The sequence below is a fragment of the Eumetopias jubatus genome, unplaced genomic scaffold, assembly GCF_037043125.1.
Source record: "Eumetopias jubatus isolate StellerSeaLion01/CBP00866 unplaced genomic scaffold, mEumJub1_p1.0 scaffold_15, whole genome shotgun sequence".
Lineage (NCBI taxonomy): Eukaryota > Metazoa > Chordata > Mammalia > Carnivora > Otariidae > Eumetopias > Eumetopias jubatus.
Genome location: NW_028274821.1, coordinates 72,332,018 through 72,355,727, shown reverse-complemented (window position 1 = coordinate 72,355,727; position 23,710 = coordinate 72,332,018). Strand labels below are relative to the sequence as shown.

General features: G+C 37.6%; 1 protein-coding gene across 1 annotated transcript in view; it reads left to right on the top strand.

Moving 5' to 3' along the window:
- Positions 1-23,710, top strand: part of SVEP1 (sushi, von Willebrand factor type A, EGF and pentraxin domain containing 1) — a 193,149-nt gene that overhangs the window by 42,700 nt on the left and 126,739 nt on the right. Inside the window, exons 4-5 of the mRNA XM_028108637.2 lie at positions 15,569-15,727; positions 18,052-18,231. Coding sequence (XP_027964438.2) covers positions 15,569-15,727; positions 18,052-18,231 — 339 coding nt within the window. The remainder of the gene's footprint in view (positions 1-15,568; positions 15,728-18,051; positions 18,232-23,710) is intronic.

The window sequence follows — 23,710 nt, the reverse complement described above, 5'->3', positions numbered from 1 at the left end:
AGTTGTGGCTTAGCATCCCACATGTTTGGTTCTGTGGGGTCTGTACAGGGTTTGGTGCTTACTAAATATTAGATGACTTGGAGATAGGCAATGTTAGTAATTTGAAAATGATAGCCCAAGCTATAGGAAATCAGGCTCAGGAAATCATGATGTGCCATGTAGTATGCTAAATGCTGCTGGTGGTAAGATATATATCTATTTATCTATATAGATTTAGATATATAAATCTAAATAGTCATTGATTGCCGCTAGTGGCATGAACTCTACTCATGAATCCTAGTTCTGTCACTTACTGTGTTTTTCTGGGTAAGTTCTTTGACCTCTGTGGACCTCGGTTTTCTAGTCTATAAAAATGGGGTTAATAATAGCAGGATGGTCATAAAAATTAAATGAGATAATGTGTGCAGAAAGCTTGCTAGGATGCTTGGCTTATAGTAAGTGCTTGATAAATTTAAATTATTATACTCTACTGATGCGGTTCTCAATAGGGAGCGATTTTGCCCCCTAAGGGATATTTGACAATGTCTGGAGACAGTATTGATTGTCACAGCTGGAAGGAGCTACCGTCATCTAGTGGCTAAGGGCCAGGGATGCTGCTAAATATCCTACAGTAACTAAACAGTCATCAACAAGTTCCAAATGCCAATAGTACTGAGATTGATAAACTGTGTTCTGTATTGACAAACTGAGTTAATGCTTTAGCATAAGATTAAAAAAGCATTACTCTATCTCTTTGTAAAGTTTTAGAGGAAATATCAAAGCCATACGATTCTACTAGGGTTAAATTATCTCTTAATTATGATCATTTCATAATCTTATTATGCCCCAAACCGCTTGTGGCCCCTCAGACACTTCAGCGCCTTTCATGGTTCCGTGCCTTGTTCCCTTTACCTAGAATCTTCCACATCTTGTCTGTCCATTTCTTACCAGTACTTCAGGATTCACAACAAATTCACTTTTCTTATGAAACTTTCCCTTTTATCCCTTCTTCCATAGATTCATTGCCGTAGCAATGAGTTAGAGCTAGAGTTTTTGGTTTTCTTAAATACCTTCTTTCTGTTAAAACACTATATAGTATGATCATTTGGGGTAGGTTTTTCTTCTTTAATATTCTATGAATCCCTTTAGGGCAGGATTACATTCATGTGTCTTTCTTTTTTAATAGCCTCTGTGACATGGCACAGGGACTTGGAGTAAGCATTAATAAATTTTGAGTGAAGAATGAATGAGTAAATAAAGCACACTGCATGTTCAGATACTAGAACACAGCATATGGAAACTCTGCTTGGTTCCCAACTTCCTGAGAATTTTCCATTCCTTTTTTGGAGAAGTGAAGGTGAACAAGTCTACTGACCCTGAGAAGCACTGGCTTAGAATCAAAGCAAGCCATCTGGAAGGCTGAGTTCAACATAGGAAGTGGCTAATAACACATTTTATCTCTTTTATGTTATCTATTTATTGACATTATTTTCCAAATGTACTAAAACTGTGTCACAGGCGCACGTGTGTGTGTGTGTGTTTGTGCGTGTGTGTGTGTGTGTGTGTAAAGCTATTTGCATGTATTGATGGTTTGGAGAAGTATTTTAATTCATATAACAGTGCAAGATAGCGTTCCAGAATGTTGTGGATTTTTACTATTTAACAAATACATAAAGCAAATCACTATTACTGTTTGTAGCATAATGTTAGTATTTGGGAAATTTTCCCTTAAAACTTGAGATTTAGAAATTTTGTCAAAATATGGAAGCAGGTGTATGAAGATATGTCGTGGACCATGAATCAAGTGATAAGAAAAAATTAATCAAATGCACTTTATATGTGAAATACTGCAAACACAACCATAAACATTAGTAAAACAAGTTTACTGTTTCACCATCAATATTTAATATTTTAATCAAAAAAGAGTTGTTTTACTGGGTATACAGTATTATTCTTAACCTAGAAAATACAAAGAAATAAATTGGAAATCACTAGAATTAATAGATTTATAAGGTAGCAAGATAAATACTTCAAAATCAATAAATTTTTATGCAGAGACATTAAGTTTAAAAAATCTTACAACATTCCATGCACAATAATAAGAAAAAAATATATATTTCCTAAGAATAATTTGAAAGAGAATTGTGTGACCCTCATGAGGAATTATAAAATTTTATTGAAACTGATATATGAATAAGGTCAATTTATGCAGGAGGAATACTAATTTCCAGTCATTCTAATACTCATGTACACTCTTCATCATATAATGTTCCATGGTTCAAGGTATCTGTAAAACAGTAGTTAGGCATGAAGAAATATCCCTGACCGCTGACCAGCCACACCTGTGTAGTGACCTAGTGCCCCAGACTCCAAAATCCGGTTTCTCAATCTTGGAAATTTTTGGATGCACCTTGAAATTTTGCTTCTTTGCCTTTTGCTTTTGAATTATCACATTTTTTTTCTTTTTGAGATAATTGTAGTGTCACATGCAGTTTTAAGAAATAATACAGAACGATCCTCTATATCATTTTCCTAGTTTCTCCCAATGGTAACATCTTGTAAAATTATAATGTCATATCACACTGTGGATATTGACATGGATGCAGTCAAGATACAAAATAATCCCACCCACCACAAGGATTTATAATGTGCTCTTTTAGAGCCCCAAACACTTCCCTTCTGGTCCTGGTTGCCCTCACTTTGACCTCTTGCAAATGCTAATCTGTTCTACATTTCTATAATTTTGTCATCTCAAGATTGTTATATAATCATTCCCTCAGCAGAGGAAGAGGGATGACGAGTATTGTCTTATTCCTGCCAAGTGAACATAGATATCTATGTTCCTCATTTTGCCCCTACTGACACTGATACATGTATATGAGTCCTCATTACTGCTGGATGTGGATGGAATTTCTGGCTCTAGGAAGGCCTCCTCATTGTTCCCCACATGACCTCCCCAGACACTACAAAGAGGGGACCTCTTTGCTACTTGGTGGTGATGAAAGTTCTGACTCTCCGTGGGCCAACTCTGACACCACTCCAGAGAGGGTGAGGAAAGACCCCTTGCTACTTCCAGGTGAGTGTGGAAGTGAGACACAACCCTCACCCCTGTCAGCTCCATTGGTGTGAAAGACCCATCTCTCTACTTGGTCGTCTCTGATACCACTCTACCAGAGGTGTTGGGGTGAGAGTGGTGGTTGCTAGAGCTTTGCAAGATTGGAATCTAGACTTCCCTCTTGGTCTCTGCCTGGTATGGCTGCACTGGGCCACAGTTTTTCTGTGGTGTTTGGCTGGAGTAGAGGAGTTGACTGGTTCTTGTCTAAAAGTGTCCTAACTGCCATTTCTTCATCCTTTGGCTGGAGAGAACAGTATTTTGTTGTTTTGGAGGGTTTTTTTGTCCATTCCCACTGGTGTTTTGGATGGCCAGCTTCTCTAGCCCTAAGTCTGCGATGTGTGAGGAAAGAAGAAGCCCAAGGAACTCACTACCATGTTGGGCTTTGGTTCTCAAGGTCCCTAGTGGTCTGCCTTTTTATTAGTGTCATTTTACATTTATTTTTATGTAACATTCAGAGTTTTTAGTTGTCTTACCAGGAAGACTAAGAAAAAGTACATCTCTATCTTCTCAGAAACAGATTCTTCTACTTTTTGTGTGCATCATATCTTCTCTGGTGACACATTTTTCCATGTTGGTTGTATCAATTCAACAGTGGTATTGCTTTTTATGTGTTAACTAGGCACATCTTTTGTGGAAACACAGTGATGTCTGTTTTTCCCACATCTTATGCCCAATGATGACTTATTTCTATTGAAACCAAAAGTAAAATGGAAAAAGAATAACTAATGACCAATAAATAAAGGATAACAACTTTAGAAAAAGTTACAGAGAAAAATCTTGATTTTTTTTTTTCTTTTGCCATTAAGAAAAAAAAAGCATTCATCATAGTTCAAGGTTCTGAAATGATCCTTATGTAGAGGGAAAAATGGGAGTGACTGAATCATACCATGTGTTTGAATGAAATGTTATTGTCCTTCAAAATAATTCTCCAGAATCACCCAGAGTGTTCTTATCACGTACCTTAACTTGAACATTGTCATTGTTCTCAATTTTTTAAGGATAAACTCCTAGCTTTTGAATGTGGCCTATCCAGTCTTCATGGTTTTGGCACCCACTTACTTTTCTAGCCTCACCCCTCTGTACTCCAGCCAGCGTGAATGCTTGTTTTTTCAAGCATGCTCTCTCTTGCCTCTGGGCCTGCACGTGTTGATCCCTCTGTTTTGAATGCCATCCCCCTACGCCTACACTTCTCATGTCTGTGCATGGTTCTGGTCTCACTCTGAAATCACTTTGACCAAAAATGCTGACCACCCACCCCTGCTTCAAGTCGAGGTAATGTCTCTCTTATGCATTGTCACATAACGTGGTACTTTGCCCCTTTTAATCGTCCCTGTAAGACTACAATGTCTGTAAGGGTACAGATAGAGTTCCCTCTTATTCTCTATCCCCAGTATCCTGTTAACCTGTCATATCCTTCTCATCCCTACAGAGGGTCATGAAATTTTAGTGTTACAACTACTTGGTTACAAACGTGATCACCCATGGTATCATAATGGAAAAACCAGTTCTTTAATTGGTTATATAACATAGAGAAGGGCAGACAGTGTCAGAGCCAGTAATAATTACCAGACTTCTCTTCCAGGGATTCTCACTTGATCCTTTGCACCACACCCTACTTTAATGGATGAACTGGGAGAAAGGTGGTGACATGGTGAAATTTAATGTGTTGAAAGCATTGCAATTGCCAAAGTGAAATACTTGCAATTTTATTTACACACAGATTATTCAGAAAACAATCCAAATACTTTAATATGGGAAGATGGAAGGACAAAAATTGCTAGATGAGTGGACTACTTCAAGGTGCAGTAGACTAGACCACCCAGATATCAGAATGAATGCCGGTGGAAGAGATCATTCTAAATTGGGGTTTATGGAAACTACAGAAGGGAATCATTTAAATCTATCCATTGACTCCTTTAACTATCCAGTATCTTTTAGGTATTTTGGAAGATATGAATGTTGCCCAGTATTTGCCTTAAAGTAGCTTATTATGAAATGGAGCTATATAATAACTATACAGAAGTCACAAGCTTATTATGAAATGGAGCTATATAATAACTATACAGAAGTCATGAACAAAGCTTTATGGTTAATCCAGTTCCAAGCAACTGAGTGTAAATGAAAATTAAAATGATCTGACATATATGGTATACAAAATGCTGTAACTGTTCTAAAAATGTTTACTTTTAGTTATGGAGGTGATGGGATTTGCGCTGGGTTTGAATGATAGGATTTGGACAGTTAGAAATAGGAGGTACCACTGTGGAGAACAGAACGTACAGACCGGTGGTGGATATTAGCAGTAGCTTGTATGGATGTGTGAATGGGCTAAATCTATGGACATAGTGGGGTTCTGGGCAAGAAAGTTAGGCAGTAGGACCTAGATTGTACTAGGACTTGAATTCCAGGCTGCAGAGATGGCCTTTGGTTAATTGGCAACTGCAAGCCATTGGAGATTTCTGAGCACGAAAGGGGTGTGATTGAAGATGTGTTACAGGGATATTAATTTGGCATCTGTGGACAGAAATCATTGAATGTGGAGTAACCTAGAAGAGGAGTTGTATGTATGGAGGTTACAGCATCATAAAATAATAAGGTCCTAAATTAGTGTAGCAACAGTAGACGTGGAAAACAACAGATATCCACATTTCCAAACTCCCGAAGATCTTAAAGTCTTATTGAAGTGAGGTAGAGACGATGAGGGAGGGAGAATATCAAAGGCAAGTATGGCCTAAGACGTGACTCGTAATTTACCACTCCTTGTAAGACCACAGGGAAATGAATTTGACAACAACCACCAAACCATTCTCAGAATTTTTCTGCCTTTCTTACTGCCAAGGTTGTTCCTTAAATCCAAAATATGTGATTTCTCTCTTTCCTTAGGTCAGGCTAATATTCAGCAATTATGCATTAGTACAGTTGTAAATGTGGTTAGGATATTGGAATACTTATGTACTGGTTGGTGAATAGCTACTTCCCTAAGTGTCTTAAATGTTCCTTTACTGATCTGACCCCTTTTCCAGGCTCACTTGTGCCTGTCCCATAGTCCAGCATCTGTAGAGGTAATATCTGGCAGATGAGTGGGTCTGTAGAAGTCTGCTTGATGCTACAGCTGATGTCTATTGTCATTGATCAATGATCGTGTCATTCTGAGTTGTAATATTTTGAACAGTACCCTTATCATGCATGAAGTTTTCTCCCAGAAGGTTCTCAAGTTCTTCAAGCAATAGATCTATATGTGTTTGAGTCTCAGAGATAGATCCACCCTAGGTTGAAGTTGAAACCCTGTTGCACTGAAATGCATAGGATTTCACATTTAAATAATTGATTAATTGGTTATTTTATTTTATTATTTACAAGAGAACACTTCTACATTTTTATTTCAGTAAGTGTAAATCCTTGAGGAGTACAGCATCACGTGGATTCTGTGGCCAGTGACCTTAGCCGGAAGGTTGCTTTGGAATTTGGCATGGACCATACCACTGTCTCCATGAGCATGAGTTACTTTTCCCCAGGTTACTCTGGTTTTGTTGTTGTTGTTGTTGTTGTTGTTGTTGTTGTTTGGTTGGTTGGTTTGGTTTGATTTTGGTTTTGGTTTTCCACCAGGAGTCACTGTGGTGTTCTTTGTTTTATACACAGAAGTGCATCTCTTGCCTAGATAGAATTCAGGTTCATCTCAAGCATAAACACCTTCCATTTTAAGGAGGGCTGTGTGCTCCCTCTGGTTCCAGAAACCAGTAAAAATGGCCTTGGACCATAACCTTCCAGGCATTTTTGTCATTTTAGGAGTCCTGCTCCCAGCAGGCCTCCACAGGCTCCAAAATGGCCTGATTAATTGGTAATTTTAAAAACTGTTAATACCAAGTGCTGGTGAGAGTACAATAAGATATATACTTTTAGTCCAAATAATGGAAATACCAAGTAATTTGGCAATAGGCTAATGAGTTCAAAAAGTTAATATTATTTTGCTTAAGAAAAAAATTTTCGGTGGATAAAAAAATAACAGGGAAAGTTGTTTATAATTATAAAAAATTGGATTCAACCTACCAATATGGTTTAGCTTACGGTAAATTTTATTTTCTTCTTTATATGATTCTGAGTTACTGGCTATTTGAGAAAGAATAAACAGGGTTAAAGATAATGTTAAAATCTCCAGTGGCCTCTCCTTAAAGTGCTTGCCCACAAAATTTTTGTTGTAAAACTTAGGATGATCTCACATTTCTCGTCCAGACAGTAAACACCTTAAGACGATTAAGAACACGGAGTTTCCAACAAAAAAGGCTTTGCCTAAGTATTTTGTACTTAGCCAGGTTGTATTTCTCTCTCTCTCTCTCTCTATCTGTGTGACATATATTAATTCTTAGCAATATAATAATTACTTTGCTGATGCATCCTCTTTAAGACATGGTCTTTTGAGGGTTTTATTTTTTGTTTTTTGATAGACTTGTCCTGATCCATCAGTAATCTCCTTTCCAGTCTGAGCAGATGCTTCTCTTTGCAACGTGGCCTTCTGCAGCCAGTGATCCATTTGCTGCTTTGGCACCACACAGTTGCTCAAATTCACAATTTTGTCCAGATACGCTGTACTTCAGCCAAATAAGCTAACCAATCGTGGGAAGATTGACAGTATGCTAATTCATTTACCACAGATTCAGTTGTGCAGTATCCAAGGCAGTTAAAAGCCTCCTATCTAATTCATTAATGAACACGGAAAGGATCTTGGCTGTCTCGTAAAAGCAAGTTTCCTCGTATGCATGCCATGTATGCTTGTCTTATAATTGTGACAATACTGGGTCAGCGTGGGGAAAACTGGTTCTCTTCTAGGGCAGTGAATCCCTGTGCTCAAAATTCTAGCACAGCTATTTGTAGGAACAGATTCCTTATTCAGATCAAATCCATAAAGTTGAGAAGGAGCCTGATGTTGTAAGAATAAAGAGCCTTTCTCAGGGGGCCCAGATACTTGCTTGGTGCCCTTCCTAGATAGAGCAGAAACTAGGGCTTTTGAGTTGCATGACTCTTTTTTTTTTTTTTTTAAAGATTTTAGTTATTTATTTGAGAGAGAGAGAATGAGAGATAGAGAGCATGAGAGGGAAGAGGGTCAGAGGGAGAAGCAGACTCCCGCTGAGCAGGGAGCCCGATGCGGGACTCGATCCTAGGACTCCAGGATCATGACCTGAGCCGAAGGCAGTCGCTTAACCAACTGAGCCACCCAGGCGCCCGAGTTGCATGACTCTTGAATGGCATTGTAATCTACCCAAATGGGCACCCTTGGAGTTGTGTAGCGCACAGTCTGAATGCAGCTACCTTACCACTCTAGTTCTTCAAAGGAATTTATTAACCTTTGAAGATGAATTGTGCAAGGACAGAGGCTCTTAATACTTACTAAATTTTTAAAAATCAATCTTAGATTATGTATATGAAGGAATTTTATAAAGTATTTGCTACTGTATATGTTATTTATATTAACTAAAATAGTCATCTAACAAATTAATATTTAGTGGATAGGATGGATTAGAGAGAATGGAGGTTTCTTTGTATTTTACAAATTCCAGACTGGTTGACATTTTAATTTATTTCAGTCAAAGAATTGCACTGTCAGCTGAAGAAAAATCTAACATTAGCACAACGTGATAGCTTCAAGAATCACACTTCCAGTAATCGTAGCTGATAACCGCCAAGATGTTTCTGAAAAGAGAAAGTGCTTGTTTTACCAACAACTAAGAGAGCAATTAAGAAATAATATTTGGGACATTTCCAGGAAGGAAACATTTAATATTTAAAGGAAAAGAACATACCCCAGCCCTTTACCATCACTTGTGAAACTTGCTCAAACCACAGTTTTATTTCTTCTTTTCAATTTCAACTTTTGCTTGGTTTTAGATGAAGAATTTCCCCCCTTGGGTATCAAAGAAGTTGATTACACCTCTCCCACTAGAATTGTGCAATGCCTTTAAATAGTTCTCCTCAAGTCTGTTTTCCATTATCATTATGAATTTCACAATACATTTCCAAATGTACTTTGGGATATTTTTATCCAAACACTGTTATCCAGTGTTGTCAACTCTTGATTACTCAAACCGTTCTGGAGGGTAATATTGTTAAGATGACTTTGTTTTTATGTAATATTATTTTAAAAATAAACTATAAAATCTGTAAACAGAATATGACTGCTCATATGGAAGATTTCTTTAACTTACTTTCTAGTATGATTCTATTTATAGAAACATCAAATGTTAGCATTGAAAAGGTCATAGTCATCATTAGTTGTAACTTCTGTATTTTGTAGGAAAAGAAAAGAAAGTCGCTTGCCAGTGACCGCGTAGCTCTTCAGTAGAAGAGCCAAGGTTGCAACTCGGTTGTCTTGACTCCAGGTCCAGTGTTCTTTTACTTCACCCAATTATTATTCTCTCTGACTTTAGTCCTCCCTCCACATTAAACCCACCTCCACCTTCCAACAAAGCTTGTTTTCCCTTGCCCTTCTTTGATTGAGTGACTGTTGGTCAGGAACTGGGATGGCTAATGACTAGGTCAGATCATTGGAAGACTCTCTGAACATACAAGAGCATGTTGCCCACTGAGAGAGAGAGACAAGTGCATGTGTTACATACAGTGTGACATGTGCCAGAGCAGAGGTAAGGGTAATGTACTCTGGGGGCTCAGCAGTGAAGCCAACAAAATCTGAAAAAGTTGGAGGAGCTTTGAAGAATGAGTTAGTCTTGAAGGATGCTGGAGGCTCACTCAGACAAAGGAAAGCATATGCAAAGGCAGAAGCTAACTAGAAGATAAGAAAGAGAGGTAATATTTACCAAGCACCAGAGCATCTACCAGGCACAACACATCTAGGAAGGAAGTATAATTACCTCTTTTATTGTCCAGAAAGTTAAGAGCTGGGGACCTTCTAAAATTAATGCCAGATATTGTTGCTTTACTCACATTATTTCAGTTAATTCAAACAACAAAATTTATAAGGAAGGTACTATTAATATTACACACAAAGAAACCAAATCTCAGAGAAATGAAGTAGTTGTTCAAACTCCCAAGTCCGGTAAATTGAGATGGGGGAGGCGTAGTGCACTTGATTCTGAAGCAGGTTCTAACTGGGATATGGAATTCACTGATTCCTTATAGCAAACATACAGAAAGGCTGCAGACATATCAAAGATGTCCTTATATGTCAGAGTGAAGAGAGGGGGCCTCATTCTGTTGGTGCAGTTTTTAAGTAGAAAGTTATTTGATCAGATTTATATTTTAGGAAGATGCTCAGGCAGCAACATTCATGGTGGAATGAAGAGTAGAGATGGAGGCTGAGGGACGAGTAAAGGGCTTTGTAAAAACCTGAGTGAGAGATGGTAAGTCCAGATCTAAGACCGGGCAATGCTGCTGGTGGGAGGGGGGAGATGCAGAGGATTTTTAAGGAGAAAAATCCAAACAACACAGTTTTCATTTGGATATTGGAGGAGATAGAGGGAGGAGGAATCAAAGTGATCTCTGAGGTCAGAGAACCAGTAACTGTGAAATGAAATATAGCATCTGCGATAATGACTTTCTTTTACATATAATTTTAATTTACTTTTAATTTTTTTTGCACAAGTAATACCTATTCAGCATAGCAAAACTAGAAAATGTAGATCAACAAAAATGAACCTGAAAGTCTCATAATTCTACCATGAATATATACCATGCATATATAACCTTAAAGATAATTTCCTTGAAGTCTTATGTATGTATTTATTAGCCAAAAGGATCATATAATACATATGGTGTTTGAAACATGCTTTATTACACTCAACTACATAATCTGGATGATTTTATGTGTCAAGAATTTTATTTTTATGGCTCATATTCCACTGAATGGATGAGTAATAAGAATTTAACAAACTGTCCATCTCTTGACGTTTGTGTATAGCCAGTGCTGAGTGTGTAATGATAAAGAACAATTATACACACATATTTACTTACCTTTACTTGGGACAAATTCTTAGAAATGAAGTGCTTTATCAAAAGGAAAGCTCCTTTTGAGGCTTTTGATGTCTACCCTCAGGTTTCCTACAGAGGAGGAGAGAACCTGTTTGCTCACATGCTTACTGGCAATTGGTGGTATTAACGTCCTTTAAAAATTTTGCCGAATTAAAAAGTAGCCATCACTTTACATTTCTTTATCATGAGTGAGGTTAGATTGTTTATCTTGTGATTATTGGTTATTTTCATTTTTTTCTGTAGGAAATTACTAGTTCTTATTCTTTGTTGACTTTTTTTATTGGAGTATTCATTTCTTTTTCATGTATTGGAAAAAGCTCTTTATTTCTCCTTAAGGTAGTAATATAAAATTTTTTGAAATATTTAGTGTATCTTTGTACATAATCATTTTTAACCTGTAAGTCTGGCTTATTTTAAGTGTGTATCTTATCAACAGGATTAAATTAACCCATGAATAATATTTATTATAGATGATATGTTTGAATTTTCTTCTATTATGTTAGTTTATGCTGTTGTTTTTTTTTTAAAGGTTTTATTTATTTATTTGAGAGAGAGAATGCATGAGTGGAGGAAGGGGCAGAGGGAGAGGGAGAAGCAGACTCCCCACTGAGCAGGGAACCGGACTCGGGGCTCAATCCCAGGACCCCGGGATCATGACCCTAGCCAAAGGCAGACGCCTAACTGACTGAGCCACCCAGGTCCCGCAATTTATGTTGTTTTGTTTTTTCATTCTTCCTGCTATTTCTTTTATTTTCTTAATGTTTTTCTATCTTTGTTCTTTGGGTTTTTTTCCTCTTCCACTGATTTAGAGGTTATGCATTCTTTTTCTATTCATAGTTATTTGTATTTTTTTATGTACAAATGTGATCCTCAGTTTTTCTTTCAGTTTTATCATATTGATGTTTATAAAAAGAAATGAGAACTCTCTCTTGTTCATCTTCCCATTCATCTCCCAATTTCTTTATATTATGCAAAGATTATTTTCTTCTTTCGATCATATGTCTTGCTTTTTAAGAAGGAGCCTTATTTGATATTTATTTTTATTTTTGCAATTTTAGCAAGATATGTAGTGGTATATACTGTATGTTCTACTAGTTTTATTAAATACCATTTCTTCCCATACTTGAGTTTTTAATTTTTATTTCTTTTCACTCAGTGAAATGCATTTTTATTTCCAGAAGCCATGCATATCCTTCAGTGGCTTCCTCTTCCTCATATTCACCAGTAGCTTGCCCAGATATAGAATTTGGGGCTCATAATATTTTTTCCACATAGCTATATATCTTACTTCCATTCTTTCTCCTGCCATTTGATTTTGCACAGGAGAAATGAAATATCAGTTTGATGTTCCCATTTATAAATATTTTGCTTTTCTTTCCTAGATGATTGCTTTTCCTTTATCCTGGGTGTCAATTACTTTTTATTAATTTTGCCTGAAACTTGATGAGGTTTTTTTTTTTTTTGCGCCAAATCTTCAAGTAAGGAATGTATTCCTGTGTTACTATCACAACTAGTACTGTTCCTAGGTTTACTCAGTTCTGTTCTGGAATTTTATGGCTTCTTTTTACTGTCTCAAAGGACAAGTTTAATTTCGCTGTTATAATTTGCATTTTCTTCTCCATCTGTGTGTTTATCTTAATCATTTTCTCCTACAGCTGCTGACTTCTGTTTAAAGAAGACCACATTGTCTTGCATCTTCTTGAGGATCTGTGCAAATATTTACTGAACATTTGCTAGAAATACTCAATAATATGAATAATTCAATAATAATTCAATATTTAATACCATGATGCTTTGATGCAATGTTCTCTTTCTGCTGAAGTATTTTTCATAAGTCACATATGATTATAACTACTTTTATAATATTTTTATCGTTATTTTTTGTTAAGATTTTATTTATTTATCTGACAGAGAAAGCGAGAGAGCCCAAGCAGGGGAAACAGCAGAGGGAGAGAGAGAAGCAGCCTCTCTGCTGAGCAGGGAGCCTGATGCAGGGCTCCATCCTAGGACCCTGGGATCATGACTTGAGCTGAAGGCAGACACTTAGCTGACTGAGCCACCCAGGTGCCCCTGTTTTGCTCATTCTTAAATACTGTCACAGATTTAGCCAGTTCCAGAATTTTCTACTAAATATCATGGGAGAATGTTTCCTTCTGTTTTTAAATGTAATCAAGAATTTCAGAAGCATGGTTATTTTTTTCTAATAATTACATTATATAATCAATCTTGTCTTTTATATTTTTAGCCTATTATAGTAGTTAATACAAGGATTTTAGCATCTAAGAGACCTGGATGGTTTTTGAGACACAGCACATGTGGTGGTAAAGAACCTAGACTGTGGATACAAATTATCTAGATTCAAATTCCAGCTCTCCAGTTACTCACTGTGACTTTGGCAAGTTATTTAACTTCTTACTGCCTTAGTTTTCTCCTCTATAGAATGAGATTAATAATATTAGCTACCTCATAGGTTTTTAAGGAGATTAAAAAGGTAATATTTATAAATTGTGTAGAATAGTCCCTGGGACATAGTAAATGCCATATAAATATTTGCTTTAAAATTCTAGCTCTACTCTTCCTCTCAATTTTTTTGTAAACCTTAAAAAAATTCTTTTAAAAAAATAAGCCAGACCAAAAAAATAAACATAAATAAAAAATAAATAAGCCGGGGTGCCTGGGAGGCTCAGTCAGTTAAACATCTACCTTTGGCTCAGGTCATGGTCCCAGGGTCCTGGGATCAAGTCCCGCATCGGCTCCCTGCTCAGTGGGGAGTCTGCTTCTCCCTCTGACCCTCCCCTCCCATGCTTTCTCTCTCTCTCCCTCTGTAATAAATAAATGAAATATTTAAAAAAAAATAAATAAGCCAGACCTTATCTTCCCAGAAACAGGCCTTAAACAAATTAACAACAGGAAGAGGAAAGGAGTGTGCTATCCCTTAAAAACATTTGACTTGCTAATTAAAAATTATAAATGTAATTTTGAATTTTTTGTCTCAAAAATGTAGTAAACCCCAATGTTGAGTACTGAAAAACAATTCTAGCTCTGTTACCTACTGAGTAACTTTAGTCAAGTCTGCAAATCTCTCCATGCCTCAGTTTCTCATCTTTAAAATGGACCTAATACTAACAAAACTAATGCATTTATTAATAACAATATTAATCATCATTAATATTACTTGCTAATACTGTGTGGACTAAATGAAACAATTTATATAAAATATCATCACTTAAGTACACATTACTGAAATACTCCAGTGCATACTTGACTGTGCTACATCAAATTACCTGAGCTTGCAAGTCCCTCTATTCCTCAATTTCCTTATTATTGAATTCTCAATTTTGAGTTGTTTTACAGATGTATAACTCCAGAGAGGAAGTTACAGATTCAAAGTGACCTTGTCAGTGCAGATGGAGGGTATGAAGCAAGGTCAATTGGATCCTCCTTTTAATCTTTTTGTGTGTGTGTTTCTTTTTTCTTCCAAGGGCCTGTTTCCCATCAGTTGTATTATTACCCTCAAACTCTTCACTTTCTCCTATCCTCAGTCAAGTGCTTTGAACAGAAACAATGGGCCCTGTGCTCTTTGCATATGTAGTTCTCCTCTGCTGGGAGAGGGTGCAGGAGTGCAGTGGGGAGGGGGGGGACTGCACAGGTTGGGGGAGGAGAATATGGAGTCAACAATATTTATTAAGATTTTTTTTTATGTGTCATGTATCACTGATTCCTTTAGTCCCTTAACATGCATTGGTATTGTGGTTTTTCCCCCACAAATAAACCCAGATGTCTCATGCTGTGTTATGTTGTAATTGTAACTAATTGTGGGACTTAGGAGGCTACATCACTCCTTGAATGGGTAAAGAAAATGTGAGGTATATATATATGTATATATATGTATATCTACACACACACACACACACCACAGTGGACTATTACTCAGCCATCAAAAAGAATCTCTTGCCATTTGCAACAATGTGGCTGGAACTAGAGTGTATTACGCTAAGTGAAATAAGTCAGAGAAAGACAAATACCATATGATTTCACTCATATGTGGAATTTAAGAAACAAAACAGATGAAAATAGGGGAAGGGGAAAAAAAAAAAAGAGAAGGAAGCAAACCATAAGAGACTTTTTAACTATAGAGAACAAACTGAGGGGTGCTGGAGGGAGGTGGGTGGGGATGGGCTGGATGGGTGATGAGCATCAGGAGGGCACTTGTGATGAGCGCTGGGTGTTAAATGTAAGTGATGAATCACTAAATTCTACCACTGAAACTAATATTACACTATATGTTAACTAGAATTTAAATAAAAATTTGAAGGAAAAAAACCCCAAAACTACATCATTCTTACAAAAAGAATCTTCGTTTCTGTCCTTGTTCGAACTATATTATTATTTCTATGAAAAGATATTGTTTGGATTTTTTTCTGCCTACTTAGTCTCAAAAATGCTGTTAACTATCAATTCATCTATCATCAATTCATGTAAAATGGACTTCCCCAGCTTGCCCATCTGGGACGTACAAGCCAGAAGGTTCTCCAGGAGGAATCGGCACTTGCCTTCCATGTCCTGATGAAAATCACACCTCTCCACCTGGAAGTACATCCCCAGAAGACTGTGTCTGCAAGGAGGGATATCGGGCATTGGGCCAGACCTGTGAAGGTAAGTCTCCCACGTTTGGCAAATAGGAAATATAAAAGCTGATCTCTTTGAGAGGAGTGATGCTGGTGTTTCCATCCAATTCATTTTAAGTGATCTTTAATATTTCTTTCTCTAATCTTATTTGGGAGTTCTCTGTTTTTATTAAGTAGCATTTCTTGTCATTGCACACATCTATAATCTTGCTCCAGGAAAGTGGTCTGAGACCCCAGGAATGACAGAACCATGAAACCAGAAAGATTTAGTATTTGAAAAAGATCTATGAACCTAAAAGCCACAAATCTAACAATAAATTTGGTAACAAATGAGCTGGTTTTGGCTCTGGTGATATTTAAATCCATTTAAAGAGAATATTTTTATGAGTAAAGTATCTTGATAGTATTCATATCAAAAGTTAAAGTTATTTAATTAGCCTGTAACATGTACAAGAGGCTTTGGGATCTGTAGCAGATGTACTGTGTTGGACTTATTCTTTGTTTCACGCCACTTTAATTAAGAGGGAGAATAAATAATCACATATGAAGATCAAGAACTAGAAAAATCTCATAGCCACATAGGTATCAAAATAAAACATTTTTTTCTTTAAATTTTTTATTGTTATGTTAATCACCATACATTACATCATTAGTTTTTGATGTAGTGTTCCATGATTCATTGTTTGCGTATAACACCCAGTGCTCCATGCAGAACGTGCCCTCTTTCTTTAATACCCATCACCAGGCTAACCCATTCCCCCACCCCCCCTCCCCTCTAGAACCCTCAGTTTGTTTTTCAGAGTCCATCATCTCTCATGGTTCCTCTCCCCCTCTGATTTACTCCCCTTCATTCTTCCCCTCCTGCTATCTTCTTCTTCTTTTTTTTTTCTTAACGTATATTGCATTATTTGTTTCAGAGGTACAGATCTGTGATTCAACAGTCTTGCACAATTCACAGTGCTCACCATAGCACATACCCTCCCCAATGTCTATCACCCAGCCACCCCATCCCTCCCACCCCCAACCACTCCAGCAACCCTCAGTTTGTTTCCTGAGATTAAGAATTCCTCATATCAGTGAGGTCATATGATACATGTCTTTCTCTGATTGACTTATTTCACTCAGCATAACACCCTCCAGAAACCAAAAGAACAGTAGAACAGATCAACGAAACTAGGAGCTGGTTCTTTCTTTGAAAGAATTAACAAGATTGATAAACCCCTGGCCAGACTTTCCAAAAGAAAAGAGAAATGACCCAAATCAACAAAATCATGAATGAAAGAGGAGAGATCACAACCAACACCAAAGAAATACAAACAATTATAAGAACATATTATGAGCAACTATATGCCAGCAAATTAGATAACCTGGAAGAAATGGATGCATTCCTAGAGATGTATCAACTACCAGAAATGAATCGAGAAGAAATAGAAAACCTGAACAGACCTATAACCACTAAGGAAATTGAAACAGTCATCAAAAATCTCCCAACAAACAAAAGCCCAGGGACAGATGGCTTCCCAGGGGAATTCTACCAAACATTTAAAGGAGAATTAATACCTATTCTCCTGAAACTGTTCCAAAAAATAGAAATGGAAGGAAAACTTCCAAACTCATTTTTGAGGCCACCGTTACCTTGATCCCAAAACCAGACAAAGACCCCATCAAAAAGGAGAATTACAGACCAATATCCTTGATGAACATGGATGCAAAAATTCTCACCAAAATACTAGCCAATAGGATCCAACAGTACATTAAAAGGATTATTCACCACGACCAAGTGGGATTTATCCCTGGGCTGCAAGGTTGGTTCAACATCCTCAAATCAATCAACATGATACAATACATTAACAAAAGAAAGAACAAGAATCATATGATCCTCTCAGTAGATGCAGAAAAAGCATTTGACAAAGTACAGCATCCTTTCTTGATCAAAACTCTTCAGAGTATAGGGATAGAGGGTACATACCTCAATATCATAAAAGCCATCTATGAAACACCTATAGCGAATATCATTCTCAATGGGGAAAAACTGAGAGCTTTCCCCCTAAGGTCGGGAACGTGGCAGGGATGTCCACTATCACCACTGCTATTCAAAATAAAACATTTTTAAAGCTTAAAAAAGACTATTTAGTCTGTTTAAAAAATTTAATTGGAAGTAAATACATACCTAATAGGAGTGAGATGTAAGGGTTCTTCTTCCAAATATGCACTTAGAAATTGAAATGCAGTAAATAGGAATGATGTGGGTGACTTAACAGTGTGTCTAAAATGTCCTCTTAAAAAGACAAAGAAAAGGAGGCTGCTTCAAAGGCTAATTTTGCTTTTTTATTTTCTTTCTGTAAATGTTAGTTGTCCACTGCCCTGCCCTGAGGCCTCCTGAAAACGGTTACTTTATCCAGAACACTTGTAACAACCACTTCAATGCAGCCTGTGGGGTCCGATGTCACCCTGGATTTGACCTCGTGGGAAGCAGCATCCTCTTGTGTCTACCCAATGGTTTGTGGTCCGGTTCAGAGAGCTCCTGCAGAGGTATGCAAACTGCCAGTTCACATTGTTGATTGCCTTGCTTGATTTCCTTGATTTAAACTTTAATGGACCAGTGAAGTTCTTTGTTTCTTGTAATTTCATAGACCACAGACCACAGAAAGAGAAAAGATTATAGGACATCTGAAATCAGAACTACCAAGTTCAATTGACCACATCATCATAAACTATCCCCTTTATGTTTCTTTTATGAACAAGCAAAGAGCAAAGAAAGGGACTTCCTGGGAAGGAAATGGACAGGTTACCCTAAACCTCAGATTTTAAGCAGCCAAGACAGGGTGCCAAGTGGAGTTTTGGAATGCTTGGAATGAGGGCTTTGAGGACTAATGTCATTGGAGGACTGGGAACCACACCGGGATCCTGCAGCAGGAGCAGTGAGCTGACTCGTATGTCTCCAGCCATTGCTAGGAATAGACAGTGTTCTATAGAAAGTGGGAATTTGCTAAAGTGAAATCCCAAAGAGCCTAGTCAGGCCAGTAGAAACAGGGATTTATGGTACCTCGAATAGAACATAAGGCTCCCACGTCAAAAAAAGAGAAAAACAAATAGAATGGTACCTTAGTTTACCTCCACTCTTGCCACCTCCTACTTCTTACAACTATTACACACAACTTCCTAAGTTTTCTTTTTTTAAAAAAATAAGTCCAGGGTTTTTTTTTTTAAGATTTATTTATTTATTTGAGAGAGCATGCATGCATGAGCTGGGGGCAGAGGAAAAGAATCTCAAGCAGACTCCTTGTTGAGCGCAGAGCCTGATGTGGGGTTGATCTCATGACTCTGAGATCATGACCTGAGCCGAAACCAACAGTTGGTCACCCAACTGACTGAGCCACCCAGGCTCCCCTTAGACAACTTCTCAAGGTTTCACAAGTAGGGTTGGAAGAGAGGGCTATCTAAGAAAAGAGGGGAACAAGCCAAAGGACTTGAGATTCCCTTCCCATCAAGCTTCTGAATACAGTATTTCCCCCCTACCTAGAGTTGCCAGATGAAACCCAGGACACCCAGTGAGATGCAAATTTTAGGTAAAGAACAGTGTTTAGTATAAGTCAGTCCCATACAAGATTTGGGACTGACTTATACTAAAAATGAGATGTTGATTTTCTAAAACTCAAATTTACCTGGATCTCCTCATTTGTTTGTTTGTTTTTGCTAAAATCTGACAACCTCACCCCCACCACATCCCCTAGGCATCCTTTGGCAGTATAGCTTCGGATTTGATTGCTCCAGGACCCCCCATCACACAGTTCCCTGGAGTACTGTAAGGAGTTTTCTCTTGGTTCTTTGCACCCATAAGGGAAGGCAACCCACTCAGGCTCTGAGGTCATTTGTGAGCCCCAGGAGACCACCACTGCAGTTATCAGCTACCGGCATTGAACCCATCCATTAATATGAATTTGCCTAACTCAGGTCCCAACCCATACTCTTCTCTGTATCTACAAAGAAAAGAAGAAATCAGCAAAATTATACAAGGGGGACCTGAAAGAGAGGGGAAAAATGGACTCACTGAGATTCTGAGGCAATCACAGTGCTAAATAAGGCCAGGATGCCAAGAAATGGGAGAAATCTAAAAACAGAAGGATTTCTGAGGATAAAAAAAGAAGGTTGCAGACACAATGACCAGACAGTGAAAAGACAAATTAATAAGTTAGAAAACCAACTCAAGAAACTCTTCTGTAGGGGGCACCTGGGTGGCTCAGTTGGTTGGGCGTCTGCCTTTGGCTAGGGTCGTGATCCCGGGGTCCTGGGATCAAGTCCCGCGTCGGGCTCCCTGCTCTGTGGGGAGCCTGCTTCTCCCTCTCCTCCCCACTTGTGCTCTCTCTCACTATCTCTGTCTCTCTTTCTCTCAAATAAATAAAAAACCTAAAAAAAGAAACTCTTCTGTAGGTAGGGAAGAATTTCAAAGAATAAAAAATACGAAAGAATAAAGTGAATGAGAGTCGTCCCAGGAAATAGACTCTTCTTATATTGGGAATCTAGAGAGAGAATGGCGTGAGGGAGAATATATCCCCAAGCTGAAATCTTGAAAATACACACAACTAACATTTTTGATATTCAGCTTAACATCACTTAATGAGTGCTAGAAAAAAATGATTGAAAACAGATCCATATCTGGAAATAATCTTAGTGAAATTTCTGAATGCCCTGGAAAAATGGAAAATTGTCCCCGTTTCACAGTTAGAAGTAAGTAGCACTACCTACAAAGGAAAGAGGATCCAACTTGAGCCTCTAATTAGCCATTGTAGGTATGAGAAGATGAGAGTATGTTGCCAGGATTCTGAGAGAAAAGAATCAGACCCTAGATTTCCAAACTCAGACAAGCTACTGTTTATGTGGGAGGGCCAAGGAAAGACATTTTCAGTCCCGTAGTCTCAAATGGTAAAAAGCCACAGGCCGTTACTGAAAAAGTTAATCATAGAAAGCCTCTCAGATATATTCATATAAAGTCAACAGTTATAAGTTCTGTGTCAGATCTCTACCCCTTCTTCCAAACACTTAATGGCAGAGGGTGGAAAGCGTTGCATTTTAACCTTCCACTTACTGGCCTTCCAAAGAAGAGTGAGAGAAGCAAGTAGACAGCCCCTTTAGGATAAGGTCCGACCCCTGCCTCTTTACCTTCCACTGTCCATACCCTGAGCCTCGGATCCTGCACTAAAGCCATAAGAAATGGCCATGTCCTCTCAGGAAGCCATCCTTTGACAAGTTGTTCCTACAGCTTTGAGTGTCTGATAGGCCTGACTTTGCTGTTGGTCCCTATATATAAACCCTCTGCTGTTATCAAACTTCTCAGCCTGGATGGGATGACCTCTAACTTCTGTATGTGTGTCCACCAATCTGTTCTCCCCTGATTAGAACCCTTGTGCTCTGTGTCAGTGTCAGTGTCAGTGGGGGAAGCGAGGTCACCATGAGTGTCATTGGATCAGGGATTTATTTTAGGAATTCAGACCTTGCACAATTTTGGAAGAGCTGGCAAACTGAAGATCTAGAAGTTAGAACATCAGAGGTGTTACTACCAACTCAGTCTGTAAGGCCAAGCCAAATGTGTTGGGAGGTCTAAGAGAAGCTTTTTGCTTGTGTGTAACCACACCCCATGGCTCCACAGCCAAGAACCTGGCAGTGAGTTTGGGGCCTTCTTAGGTCAATACAGTTAGCAGTTGGGACTCAGAATGGAGGCTAGCAAAGACAAGCTGGAACCATGGGACATGTCTACATTTCCCATCACTGAGTCTGGCTGTAGTGACCACTGCTTCCCTTACTGCTTTCTCAAATCCAGGGCAGGTTCATCTTTGACCAATCCTAACCTGGCTTACAGTGAAGGGATTCTGGCAGCCTATTTCCCAGCTTAACCAACGTGTTATAATACAACCAACACACTTAACTTTTATTAATCAACTTGTGTATCACCGCTGCTAGACTGTTAGTTTTTCATGCGCACAGAATGTATCTTTTCCTCTCAATCCTTGGTTATACCACTGGTGAATGAACAAGAACTTGAATTTGACAAATACACACATTGATACATGCACTGATAAATAGATATGTTGGTGATCTACCTGTGTCACTTCCCATTATGCATGTGCATTTTTAAAAAGCATTCTCATTCTTATTTATGCAATTTAAGTTGATATTCTAATATAAATAAAATAATTTTATTTATTTTTTAATTTTTTTTAAAGATTTTATTTATGTATTTGACAGAGAGAGACAGCGAGACCAGGAACACAAGCAGGGGGAGTGGGAGAGGGAGAAGCAGGCTTCCCGCTGAGCAGGGAGCCCGATGTGGGACTCGATCCCAGGACCCTGGGATCATGACGTGAGCTGAAGGCAGACGCTTAACGACTGAGCCACCCAGGCGCCCTAAATAAAATAATTTTAATCAAAGCAGAGATATACTACAGGATCATGGCTCTTCCTAAGATCTTTTCAGTTTCATCCCCAAAGCTCTGCCTAACTTTCCAGTGTACAAAGCTGTTCCAAATGAAGATACGTAATCCCTTCCTCTGGCTCATCTTTAGTGAATTTAGTTACTTGAGATATTGTTCTTTGAAATATATACCATATTTCATTAATTCTACAACAATTTCTCCCCACATTTTAACATCCCTAAAAACTAAGATGCACCTTAAAATCAGTGGCATTTCATAGATATTGTTTCTTTATTTAGTGGCACATAAAATAATGGTGTGCCTCATGATTGGGGCATCCAGGATTCAATGAAATATGGCAGCTGCTTGGGGATTCACTTCTGTCTCAGGGTGGGTAACATAGAGAAAATAGTATTTTAGGATCTAATTTAAATCTAATTGTAGGAACAGAACCATTTTAGTTATGTTATCTTTTTCTTGAAAATCTTTCTGAAATTGAGACAGAAATGAAAGATCAGTGTAAAATATAAAGGCTTTTACAAATTTCATGTTGCACTCTTAATGTCTTATAGTGTTAAATAATAGTCAAAAGGCTTGAGTCTTATTCCTCCTTTGTATTCATCATAAAGCATTTATACTCTTTTTTAAAAATTTTTATCTGAATTATACACTTATTTCTAAACTCATAAGGATTTTTTTGTGGTTTCCTAATGATAACTCGCTAAACCACAACATCATAGTAAATTAAATTTTGTGATAGATTTTTTTTCTGATAAAATGGTCCAAACAACAAAACAATCCTACATTTAACATCAGGTTTATTTTATTTTCAATATAGATGCTATCACAATTTGGAGATTGACAGGAACTGTTTACCTGGTGAAAGAAATCTAATTAGTCTTTAAAATGAGAACCAGAACTATTCTCACATTGTCTACTTCTTAGTAGACTGTCTTCTTGAAAGAATAAGTTGCTATTTTCTAAAAAGACCAAATCAATATTTAAGGATTGCTTTAACATGGATGTACATCAAGCAGAATTTTTCAGCTTGTTGAAATAAAAAAAAAAATTAACTGAAACTAATAAATAGGCATGTTTCTATTAAAAACGTTCTTGGTTGAAAAGGAATATAAGATGTTTAAGGACTAAATAGGAATTCTTACATATGCTTTGTTTCCCAGAGGAGCAATGAAAGTTTATTAAAACCAACATTTGAGAAGCAGTATAATTTGTATGTGTATGAAACACCACCTCTAATTTACTATCAGTACTCTTGAGAGATGTTGCAAATCCATTTCGTCTTGAGTTGGAAAGCTGGAGTGATTTTAGCAGTTTATTAAATCTAAAAGTGGTTGTTTAACATGGTTTTCCAGATTCTGTGTATTTTGATCATAGGAATTTTATCTATTCACCTTTTAATTCCACCTGGCACTTGGCATTGTGCTACATACGGTAGACACACTCAATAAGAGTCAAAATGTGGAAGGCAAAATACTTCTGTGAACCTGATGTGCTCAACAATGATTCTACTTACACAATGGACACATTCAATAAAAATCAAGATGTGGAAGGCAAAATATGTCTGCTCATCTGTCATCAGT